Source organism: Geotrypetes seraphini, chromosome 4 (assembly GCF_902459505.1).
Source record: "Geotrypetes seraphini chromosome 4, aGeoSer1.1, whole genome shotgun sequence".
Taxonomy (NCBI): domain Eukaryota; kingdom Metazoa; phylum Chordata; class Amphibia; order Gymnophiona; family Dermophiidae; genus Geotrypetes; species Geotrypetes seraphini.
In genome coordinates, this window is record NC_047087.1 from 233898983 (window position 1) to 233911815 (window position 12833).

Here is a 12833-nt window from a genome sequence, read left to right on the forward strand (position 1 = left end):
GCATCCCAAGTTCAACAGAGACACTGACCATTAAAAGACAGGGAAGAGTTTCGGGGTCTTTTTTTTGTGTGTGTCTGATCGTCTCTCCAGAACTGATTTCTAGATGCAAAAAAACGCTCTGGTCAATATGAAAACCCAACACAGGGGAATGAGCAGCGTCTAAAAAGGAACAGATGTGTTTTGAAAGCATCCAACTCTCTTTCTCAAACAGCTTAAGAACAACTGAACAAATTAAGTTAGGGGGTGTTTTGTTTTGTTTTTCTATTCTGCAGCTGGAATATTTTTGACTATTAGCTAGATAATATACCTATTCTAGACACACACAAAAATTCCGGCAAGAGAATTGTTGCTAATATACTTCCAACCATTTTAATAGAGGAAGGATGTAATAACATGCCACGAGTGATAAATCATCCCTAGCTACTCCCCCCCCCCCCTCCCTGCCCTCCCTGATGGAGGGAGGAAGCTTTAACACTGCACAGTTCAGTGAAAGCTCAGAGACAGTCCCGGACGCCTCGGCGAGTGCACGGTCGCGCTTAAACCCACCACCCAGCATGGCTGTGAAAGCGATCGCTCTGCTCACAGTTATGCTTCTGTCGGTCGTTTTCTCCGAGGGTAAGTGCGCGAGCTCATGATTCTTCACCACGTTGCTTGTAAAAGAGAGTAAGAAGAAATTGCACGCTGTCCTCCTGACGTATCAGTGCAGCACCGTGACTTTAGCAAATGGACTTTCCGTGGAGCCAAGTAGGCTTGCTGTAGCGAATGGGGAAAGGAGCGCGCGTTGTTAATTTTCACTGCGTTGCACGAGAGAACAAGCAAGCTCAATACCACCGTTTTTTAAAGTAATTATATTGAAGTTACAGCCATAGAAATAATCTATACATGTTTATGTAATCGGTTTTGTTGTTGTTGTTGTTGTTGAAAAGTAAAAAAAAAAAACAGTCGTTGTGCAAAAACTTCAGGGTATTACTGTAAAGACTTGTTCTTGGTTTCTGATGTGCAAAAACTTTAGGGTATTACTGCCTGCGTGTTTATAGAACAATCCGTCGACGCTCTTTGAAATTTGGAGTTGCGTGTGTTATAAAAATGCACTTGGTGTGGGCGTAAATTTCTGCGAAAAGGACGCGCGATGTACCAAAAGTAGCACCGTAGCCAAGCTTTTAAAAAAACGAACGCGCCAGCTCCATTGAACAGAGCTCGCCGGAGAGCACAATCTGAAATGAATATATTGATAATTAAAACCAGCGGAGCCCCGGGCACTTTATTGCTTTCCTAAACCTAGCATGTAATTCAATTCACAACTCGGCTTCAGACGTGTAATATGGAAAAAATATATATATAAGGATAGCCAGACCTGCCATGCACGTTCTCTCCTGGTATTGCTCTAAATCAGGGGAGTCAAAGTCCCTCCTCAGGGCCAGAATCCAGTCGGATTTTCAGGATTTCCCCCAATGAATATGCATGAGATCTATTTGCATGCACTGCTTTCATTGTATGCTAATAGATATCATGCATATTCATTGGGGAAATCCTGAAAAGCCAACTGGATTCTGGCCATTCGAGGAGGGACTTTGACACCCCTGCTTTAAATGTATGGTGGCGGGTTGCAATATACAGTATGTATAGGCATTTGTGAATGACCCCCATTTCTAGAGACAAGTTTAAAACTTAAGCTACTTCTGCCAAAAGCTGCGTGAGTTGCAGCTGGAAGGTTAAGGCCGATATTTTCTTCTTTTTTTTTTTTTTAATGAAACCTTCAGATACTAACCTTGTCAGCAATCTGTGCAAAGTTCAAACGTGTTGAATCTAGTGAACTACAAAGTTCTATTTAAAAGATGGGTTAATAAGTGTGTGTGTGTCGGGGGTGGGGGGTGTATTTTGGTTCAAGAGGGATAAGAACTGTTGGCAATTTGCTTTTTTTTTCTTCACAAAACCTCATCTTTCTTTAAACTAAAGCATTTTATCCATTCTCCCGCTCTTGTCCTGGTCTGATAGTAGGAGTCTGATAGTCGCAATACTTAGCACTTTTTCTGCCTCTTCCAGAGCCTGAAGAAAAGAATAAATATGCATATGATAATTACTTTTTTTTTTTTTTTTTTTAAAAAGCTGTTTTACACCAGGTTTTCTTGATGCAGGTGTGTGAGTTGCAGATTGCATAGAAATACACCAAACCTCCCTCAGAGATGTTCGTCTGTTCTGAGACTGCAGGTTCACGACACCTGTAAACCCTCTTTCTGTACTGGATCAAGAATAGCGATTTTCTCCCTTTGTTGCTGAATGAAAAGATTCTCCTGCATTTTAATGGGTGTCACCTTAAACTTTAATCTCCAGCATCGTCTGGCAGCTGAAACCTGGGTGTCTCCTTTCCTCTAGCCCCTGGAGTAAAAAGAGTGAGGGGGGGACTGGTTTGTTTGAGCCGTAAGCGTCTTCTAATTTCTGTTGGTGGTTGCGCTCGACATTTCCATGACAAAGGACAAGAGAAATACAAAACTAGCCTTCCATGCAGATTTTATTTATAGCATATATACCCCGCACTATCTCCAAATCTAGGCGGGTTACAAATGGAGAATAAGGTGAATAATCCAAAAATTTGACTCTCATTTAGAGATGCACTTTATGGCTTTTCCGGCTCAGGTCAGATACTGTGCAATTCTTATTTCATTTAATATTGTGTATACCAACCATCTAGGAATTAATCTTCTGTGGTTTACAAATCGTAGGAGGCCGATACGTTGGGTTACAATTTTGCTCTTCTGGTAATAAATGTATAATTCACGCCTCAGTGTCACTATTAGTGTCACCTAAAAAGAGCAGGTAATGTGATAAAAGAGACAAATTACTGTATTTTGGTATGGGTATACCTTCTGCAATAATGTCTTTTACAAAAAATATGTTGGAATATTGTCTGGAAGTGTTGAAATCCCCTTATCAAACGGAAGTCCGAAAATAGCAACTTTAGGTCGACAGATGGCTAAGTTGTACGAAGGGCTCATTTTTCAACGGTGCATTGAGGCCTTAACGCGCAGGATAGCACACGCTAAAATGGCCGCGTGCGCTAGCCGCTACCACCTCCTTTTAAGCAGACGGTAATTGTTCAGCTAGCACATGCTAATCTTGTGCGTGCACTAAAAATGCTAGTGCACCTTAGTAAAAGGAGCCCCAAAGCATCAGTATGGCTGGGTGGGGGTGCTGAAAAGTTCTCAGCCCAACTGAGGAGGTGGATATGGTTTGATCAATGATCTAAAACAATGTAAAAAAAACCCCATAGAATTTCGTTTCTGCAAATTGGGACTTAACAAAATAAGAGAACATTTTTTTCGGCTATGTAGGAAGTTGGTTGGTTGGGCTGAGCACTTTTCAACCCCCCCCCTCCCCATCTTGTGAGCAGCAAGTTGTTACGGCCTCAGAGCAGAAACACAGAACTCATGGGAAACTCATAAACAAGGTCTGACCAAACTGCACTAGTGGTGACACCATATAAAAATGTGAGCAGAAACCACAAAGCCAACAAATGGTGTGGGCAAAGCAGGGCATTGTTTCACTTTCCATTTCCTAGCCAGATTCTCTATCTGGTACATAATCCTCTATAGCTGATATAACATACTATCTTCAGTGTATATAGTGCAGTATTCTATACAGTACCACAGTATATGCAGTGTACCACAGTGTCGCTTCTCCCCCTTGCAATCTGTGCAAAACTCTGTTGCACGACTCATCTGCCAACCTCACTACGCTCATGTCACCCCCTCTCCTTAAGTCGCCTCACTGACTCCCTATCTGCCATTGCATACAGTTCAAGATCATATTGCCGACCTACATGTGTGTTCATTCTGCTTCCCTTCAATATCTCTCCTCACGTCTCTCTCCTTATACACCTCCCAGAGAACTCCGTTCCTCAGATAAGTCACTCTTATCTATACCCTTCTCCTCCACTGCAATTCCAGACTTTGTTCCTTTCATCTAGCTGCCCCCTATGCCTGGAATAAATTAGCTGAGTTTGTCCATGAAGCCCCTTCCCTTGTTTAAAAGCAGACTGAAAACCCATCTTTTTGATATAGCCTTCAATCCTTAACCCTACTCCTCTCCCCTCCAACCCAGCCTGCTGATTAACTGTTCCCCTTAACTGTATCCATGACATCATGTTTGTCTGTCTTGCCTATTTAGATTATAAGCTCTTTCGAACAGGGACTGTTTTCTTACTCTTTGTGACTCTGTACAGCGCTGCATGCTTCTGGTAGCGTTATAGAAATAATTAATATTAGTAGAGTGAAGAGTTTCAGCCTTTGGGAAACAGAGCTGAGATTGTGATGTCATAATGCCTCAGTCCACCAATAAGAGTCAACCTCATCAGTGATGTCACAATGGCTTCATTGTCCTGTACTCCTCTCTGCCCCCAACCCAGCCAGCAGATTAACTGTTCTCCTTAACTGTATCCATGACATCATGTTTGTCTGTCTTGCCTGTTTAGATTGTAAGCTCTTTCAAGCAGGGACTGTTTTCTTCTTCTCTGTGACTCTGTGCTAGAGAATGACACGGGGCCAAATTTGTCCCCGTCCCCGCAGGAACTCAATTTACCCGTTCCGTCCCCGTGAGTTTTGGCGCTGTCCCTGCCCCATTCCTGTAAGCTCTGCCTTAACCGAACAAGCCTCGAACATTTATGATTTTTTAAGTATGTGAGGCTTGTGCAGATGAGGACAGAGCTTGTAGGTGAGTGGCAGGGACAGGAAAATGAGTTCCCACGGAGATGGGGAAAAAATTGTCCCCGTATCATTCTCTAGTCTGTGCTGCGTGCGTCTGGTAGCGCTATAGAAATAATTAACAGCAGTAGTCCTGAGATGCCCTATTTATACACAGTATAGTCAAACCCCCATAATAATAAATCCTTGCTAGTGCTTTTATTCATAGGTGATGACCCTATGTTCCATAGGCTTTGTGACATTGTGTGCATATAGAAAATGCTTTGGAAAAAGGGGCATTTTGTGATCATTTCCTGAAGTCTCTCAGTGGAACAGAACGCTTTTATTATAGGACTCTACTTTCCAAAAATGCCATTAGCATGAAACGGGAATGCATCTGTTAATACGTGCATTAAGAATTGACAGAGCAGCACAAGCTATTTAACTTAAAACAGAGCTTCCACCAAGACACTGCGTCTATTTCAAAGGAACACAATAGCTACACAATACAATACTCATACAGATTAATTACTCTGAGAGTGCTCATCATTTAATGAAATTCACATGCTGTGCATGTAAATGGCTGCATGCTGATGTGAAACACTGAAAAAAATGTAGAGAGAAGAAATATTTCACTTCACCACACAAAATATATTCAAAAACCTCACTGCCTTAGAGGTATATAGAGATAATCATAAATAATCATAAACTAGGAACTGTATATTCTCAGAAACCGCCTCTGTGGACAAATATTTAAAAAATGTAATTTAAAGTTTTAGAATTCAGGGCTCCTTTTATCAAGCTGCGGTAGGTGGTTAACACACGGAATACCGCGCGTTCAATCGCCTGCCGCGCTAGTCGCTAACGCCTCCATTGACGAGGTATTGGTTTTTTGGTGTGCCGCGGGGGTTAGCGCATGATGAAATGTCCGACGCGCTAACCCCCGTAGCGCACCTTGATAAAAAGGAGCCCTAAGGTGCACTAGCGTTTTTAGCGCACGCAGGAAATTATCGCCCGCTATGCTTCTAGAACTAACGCCAGCTCAACGCTGGCGTTAAGGTCTAGCGCGGGGGGCAATGTAGTGCACGCTATCCCACGCGTTAAAGCCCTAGCGCACCTTAGTAAAAGGAGCCCTCAGTTGTAGATTCCTTCGCCAGAATAATAATAATTATAATAATCTAAAAACAAAAGAAAAAAGATAAAGCATTGTCTCATAGGGCAATACGAGGGGCCGCTGAAACGTTCTCAGCCTAACCAAGAAAAGAATGATGTCGCTCCATGAAACTTACAAGTCATTCCACACTTTCCCTGACACTTTTCATTCTATTTCATATCATTGAAACATAAGTGTCGAGAAAAGTGTGGAATAACTTGTAAGTTTCATGGAGCCACATGAATAGGGCATCTCAGGATATGCATATACTGTAATATAGAATACTGGACTATACACTGAAGACAATCCCCCCTCTTTTACTAAGGTGAACTAACCAATTAGCGCATGCTAATCAAATTAGCACGCGCTGAACGCTAAAACGTCCATATCCTAACATGCACGCGTTAGCGTTTAGTGTGCATTAAATCGATTAGCACACGCTAATTGGTTAGCACACCTTAGTAAAATAGGGCCAATATGTTATATCAGCTTCTTGGTTGGGCTGAGAACTTTTCAGCAGTCCCTGGTATTCATATTTTATATCTGGTTAAGCTTATAAGCAAATACCATATAAGGAAATACAGAGAAAGTATAATTTTGTCTCTCTCACTTTTTTCTCTGTTTATATTGTATATCCAGTGTATTTCAAATGGAAATTCTATACTATTTTATGCCACCCTTATCTCCCCCCCCAAACCCCCCCCCCAAAAAAAACAAAAGAACTTTGGAATTCTGAATAATGTTATATTAAGTGGTGTTGTACTCAGGGCAGGATTAATTCGTTGAGGGCCCCTAGGCACACAAGTATACTGGGCCCCCTGCCCCGCCCTGCCTCACCCCACTATGCGCCCAGGCAGAAACAGGAAGCTGCGTAAGAGGGAAGCTTTGGGCAAGCAACACCGCTTGCATAATTACAGTTCCCACTGCCTTTCTTACCCGCGTTGCTTGCTTGTCTTACTTTCCGTCGATGGGGGAGGGCTGCGTTGCCGATTGGGGTGGGGCCCGCGTTGCCGATCGATGCTGGAGGGGCCCATCGCCGTTTGGAAAAAACAATGTTGATGCCCTCCTTCATCAGGCCCCCCTGACCATTTCGGGCCCTAGGCACGTGCCTACTTGGCCTATTGGTTAATCCTGCCCTGGTTGTACTGTACGACAGAAGATCAAACAACAAATCACTCCATTGAAAAATGACCACTATGGCCCGAATTCTGTAACAGGTGCCTAATGTTAGGCACCTATCTTGGAAGTGCCCAACTAGATAAGCGCCTATCTAAATTGAATAACAAGCTCAAGTAAGCTTTTTAATCAGCACTATATGAAACATAGGCTTCTAATATGAAGCCACGCCCACGCCAAACATGCATAGCGCCTCTCAAAATTTAGGCAGCCTTCAAAAAAAATAGGCGCTATGTATGCTAGGCGTGAGCGTGGTATTGTGTTAGGCGCCTAGTTACAGAATCGCTACTCGCTCATAGGGGCACCTAACCCCCTCTTTTACGAAACTGCGATAGCAGTTTCTAGCGCGGGGAGCTTCACTGAATGGCCCACGCTGCTCCCAATGCTCCTAGGAACTCAATGAGTGCCGGGAGCAGCGCGGGCCATTCAGCGTGGCTCCCCACTCTAGAAACTGCTATCGCAGTTTTGTAAAAGGGGCCTTAGGGCTCCTTTTATCAAGGCGCGCTACGGGGGTTAGCGCGTCGGACATTTCATCACGCGCTAACCCCCGTGGCAGCCTAAAATCCTAATGCCTCGTCAATGGAGGCATTAGGTACTAGCGCGGCATGCGGTTTAACACGCAGCATTCCGTGCGTTAAACTGCTACCGCGTCTTTGTAAAAGGACCCCCTAGTTTTAGCCTAGAGCTGGCCTATTTATTGGGTGCCTCCAAAATAGGTGATTCACTAAACAGCACCCAATTTTACTTGAATCGCGCTGTACGGTGGTACCTACTTTGGCACCTAACTTTTGGGCGCTTCTTATAGAATTTTGCCCTGTGTGCCTAGAATAATCTGTATGACTGTTCAGTTAGCATTTTTTAAAAAATGTACATGCAATATATAGAAACTAATTTATTAAAAGTCTGCATCAATGTTTTTGCTTTTTTTGAACATAAGAGGAGGCTTTTGTTTCAAAATTTGGCAGTTTTTACAAAAGAGCAAACCTGACACTAGACTTTAATTGGTCGCACAGATGTTTTAAAGCAAGGCTAACTGGTTGAAAAATGGCAAATGTCAATCATTTGATATTATCCATTACAGAAGTCACAAAATACCTCTGCTTATTGCTTCTCATTCTAAATATAGTGGAACCAGTGGAATTTGTTCCAGAAGCATGCTCGTAAACCAAAATACTCGTATATCAAAGCAAGTTTCCCCATAGAAAATAATGGAAAATCGCTTTGATACGTTCCCCCCCACCCGAGGCCAGCGGCACTGCTCCCCCCCCCCCGCGCGAACCGGCACCCACCAAACTTACCCCCCTGTCTGGCACTGGCACGCAGCCCACAGGAGATCTCCGAGAATCTCGGCGAGAGGGAGAAATATTTTGAATTGTACAATATCTGGTGACTTTGACAATTAGGAATAAATGCAGAGTCTCTAACGCAGAGTAAGCACACTACTTTAAAAAAAGTGTTGTCTATTAACAGAGGAGTGGTGTATGAATATTTATTTTTATCTGTTGGTAGATAATACAGAGAACTAAGGGCACCTTTTACAAAGCCACAGTTGAGAGTTCCAACGCGGCAAATGCAACGCAGCCCATAGGAACTGACTAGGTTATGTTATGTTTGCTGTGCAGGAATTGCTACCGTGGCTTTATTAAAGGGGTTCTAAGTTCAAAGTAATTTACCTGAGTAAAATCGCTTAGCTGAAAATTGCCTTCTTCTACTTGGCTGCAAATACATGTGGGCTTCTGTGGGACATATATTTTAACGTTGAACAGATGCCATTGTCAACTTCTCTACAAACACCTGCGTTGTTAGCATGAGATTTGTGAGGCCGCCTTCATTGTGGACTTTTGGGAGAGTGCTATTCAAAGCACGAGGAGGGCTTTATTCGTAGACACCATTTTTGTACGTATGAAAACTATGAATCCGTTTCTGCCCCTGAAGGATTGAAGCGGAGCTCTGTCGGGCCGTCGCTATGATTTTTCTTTGTTTCAGACAAGTTTGGCTTTTTATTTCTTTTTCATTGATTTTGATTTTTTGAAAATTTGTGGTCACTTTATATGATTTTTCAAGCGGGGTTGGCACTTGGACTGTTTGCACATTATTGATTGAGTGGATCTGCCTCAAAAGGAGCACTTAATAAACATTTGGATACATTCACTGGGATTTTGACATTTGGTTTGCATTCAATTTCAAGAGGCTTTCTGATGTACAGAGCGGACTCGTTTAGGCATGAGCTTCATCATTACCACATTTGAGACACTGTCTTGGGTTAAACTGCCTTGCCATTTGGGAAGCTAGAGATGCTGGAATTACAAGAAAGCGAAAGATGTTGTTTACGTAAACTTGGGATTCATATTTGCAATATTTGCATCCTAAGGGCTGTAGTGCGATTTTAAGTTGGGTCTCTTAATTGGGCTTTTATTTAGTTGAATGAAGAGAGTTCATTGGGAAGAGAGTACCATTGGGTGGGGAGGGGAGGTTGTGGTGAAGGGTGGTAGAGGATATTGAAAGGTTCAAACACATAGTTATATATAGATAAAGTGGGGGTTTATTGAAAGTGGAATTTATTTTTTTTTATGTATATTATATTATTACTAGTATTTTAGCCCGTTACATTAACGGGTGCTAGAATATATGTCTGTCTGTCTTTATTTCTGTCTCTCTCTCTGTCCCGCTGTTTTTCTTTCTGTCTGTTTCTCTCCCTGGCCCCCTTTCTCTGTCTGTCTTTCTGTGTCTCTCCCTGTCCCTGTGTCTTTCTTCTTTTCTTTCTATCTCCCTTCCTCCCGATGGTGCTAGAATATATGTCTGTTTTTCTTTCTGTTTCTCTCCCTACCCCTGTCTTTTTCTTTCTGTCTCTCTTCCTCCCGCTGTCTTTCTTTCTGTCTCTCTCCCTCCCTGGCCCCCTTTGTCTGTCTGTCTTTCTGTCTCTCTCCCTACCCCTGTCCCTGTGTTTTTCTTCCTACTCCCTGTGCAGCAGCCGCAGTATTCCCTCTCCCTCTATTTCCCTGTGCATCATCATTTTTTCCCTCAGTCTAGCTTCTCCTGCCCCTCCTACACTCAGTACTTTAAACTTCGGCCCGGCCTGTAGGTCAGAGGTTTCTCGGGCTGACCGCCACCCGCTGCTGGTGGCTCCGTGCTCGGCCTGCAGCCACCGACAGTCACCGCGGCCTACAGCTGCCACGGCCTGCAGCCGCCGACAGCCGCGGCGGCCGACATCCGCCTCGGGGGGAAGAGAGAAAGAGAGAGAGATTGAGTGCGCATGCGCACTCCTACCTGCGGTGCCCTACAACTCACAGAAAATGGGAGCACGCAGGTGAGAGTGTGCATGCGCGGCTTAGGGTTTTATTATATTAGATATTTGATGCATTATTGTTGTGCTTTGATGTTGTATTTGTTGTATTTGGATGATGTTTGCATCAATAAAACTGTTTGAATCTAAACTGCCTTTGTTACCTAGAGCAACCCCCCCCCCCCAGTACTGAAGTTTCTCTAACCAATTTTATATCACGGAGATTTTTCATGTATGTGCCTTTATTTGAGACTGGCCCAATGGGATCATTCCCTTAAGTATATTTATAAAGATGTCCCGTTTTGAGGAAAAAAAATAAATGGTCACGTTATGCTAGCCATGATTTTTTTAATCTGGAGGTTTTTGTTGTTTCTTCCTAGTATTACATTACATTACATTACAGGTTTCTATTCCGCCATTACCTTTTGGTTCAAAGCGGATTACAAAAAGAGTTATGGAAGAAGGGTTACAAAGTTAGATCAGTATTAGGACAGATGTGGCATAAATCAATAAAGCTCCCAAGGATTCTCTATGAGCTAAATCTCTGTCTGTCTGTCTGTCTCTTCCTTCTCTCCTCCTCCTTCCCTGCTGGCTCTTCACCTGATTTTAATTTGCAAATAAAAAGAACATTTCCTAATGCACCTAATCCTTGACCTGTAAATATGTTCTCTGTTCTGCAAGGTCAGCGTCACAGAATTCCAGACTATGAAAACTGTAGATCTAGCCAGCTAGAGATGAAATCCCACCGCCAACTGGTGAATTTGTCACCTTTCTGTTTTGCAGCAACATTGATTATTTTTTCATCCAGATTGCATAAAATTGGGTTTGTATGCTGGAAATATGCTCTTTCAGAAATAATGCTCACTAGTTTCCAGAAAGGAAAAGTTAACAGCTAAATTTCTTTAATCCAGGAACAAAAGGTAGTGAAACAAGTTATAAAAGGCCCACTTTTATCAAGTCAGGGAAGGAGTAAAACGCGGACCTCACTGACCTGACGGACCTCGCGGATCTAAACCCGTACGGCCTTAAAAATCTGAGGTCCGTGTTGGTCCGTGTCCGTGGCGCTTGTAGTTTCTGTCGCTGACAGACCTTGATGAGATTTTAGTGCTGACGGATCCGTCTCAGCATAGGGAGGGAAAAGTGTTAGGATCCGTCAGCGATAAAATCTCTTCGAGGTCTGTCAGAGCCAGAGACTAGTGCTGGAGCGGCAGAGCAGAAGCCAAGAGAGCGAGGACATAGGTTTTGGACGTGCGTTATTGAAAAAAAGTCTCCAAACTCCAGCACTAGTCTCTGGCTCTGACAGACCTTGAAGAGATTTTAGCGCTGACGGATCCTAACACTTTTCCCTCCCTATGCTGAGACGGATCCGGCAGCGCTAAAATCTCATCAAGGTCTGTCAGCGACAGAAACTACAAGCGCCACGGACACGGACCGACACGGACCTCAAATTTTTAAGGCCGTACGGGTTTAGATCCGCAAGGTCGGTCAGGTTCGTGAGGTCCGCGTTTTACCCCTTCCTTATCAAGTCACATTAGAGGATTTTTATCGCTGGCTGCTGTGGTAAAAGCTCGGACGCTCATAGGAATTCTATGTAGATTGGAGCTTTTACCGCAATGGCCAGCGGAAAAAAAACAATGCAACTTGATAAAAGTGGGCCAAAGCTATGAAATTGATGTGTTTCAGTATGTAGCATTGTTAAATCAGATGCACTGTATATTATTATTTAATATATGCATCTGAGATTCAAATTCTGTAGGTTTGAAGATGTTTAGCTAAATTAAATCATCAATCCTCCAGTTTTGGGCATACTAATAAATATCATCTGTGTTTTTTCCTACCAGGAGCTGCTGAAAAGTTCTCATCCCACACTTTCCTTGACACTTTTCAATGATATGAAATGAAATGAAAAGTATCAAGAAAAGTGTGGAATAACTTGTAAAGTTTCATGGCTCCACATCATTCTCTTCTTGTTTGGGCTGAGAAAGTTTCAGTGATGTCATAATGCCTTATTCCACCAGTGCCTAAGAGCCAATCTCATCAGTGATGTCACAATGGCCTATACTCGTGCCCATTTCTAGATGCATTTGCCTCACTGAAACAAAGTGCCAAGAAAAGTGTGGAATAACTTGTAAGTTTCAGGGCTCCACATCATTCTCTTCTTGGTTGGGCTGAGAACGTTTCAGCGGCCCTTTGTATTGTGATGTCATAAAGCCTCATTCCACCAGTGCCTAAGAGCCAACCTCATCAGTGATCTCACAATAGCTTAGTTTCCCTATATTTGTGTCCATTTGCTAGATACATTTGCCTCATTGAAACAAAGTGTCAAGAAAAGTGTGGAATAACTTGTAAGTTTCATGGCTCCACATCATTCTCTTCTTGGTTGGGCTGAGGACTTTTCAGCGGCCCCTCCTAAGTGTGCAATGAATGAACGTCCGTCCTTGTCTGTAACAATAGAAGCACTTATTGCATTAAGAGGCAGGTTGTTTGACTGGCTAAACACTGAAGGAGAGGCTGAAGAGTTAATGGGAGCTCTGTCCATGAGACA

General features: G+C 43.1%; 1 protein-coding gene across 1 annotated transcript in view; it reads left to right on the forward strand.

Moving 5' to 3' along the window:
- Positions 1–493: 493 nt before the first annotated feature.
- The window catches only part of CXCL12 (C-X-C motif chemokine ligand 12), a 50937-nt gene continuing 38597 nt past the window's right edge, over positions 494–12833 (forward strand). The window contains exon 1 of the mRNA XM_033943710.1: positions 494–615. Within this exon, the coding sequence (XP_033799601.1) occupies positions 555–615 (61 nt within the window). The 5' untranslated portion in view covers positions 494–554. The remainder of the gene's footprint in view (positions 616–12833) is intronic.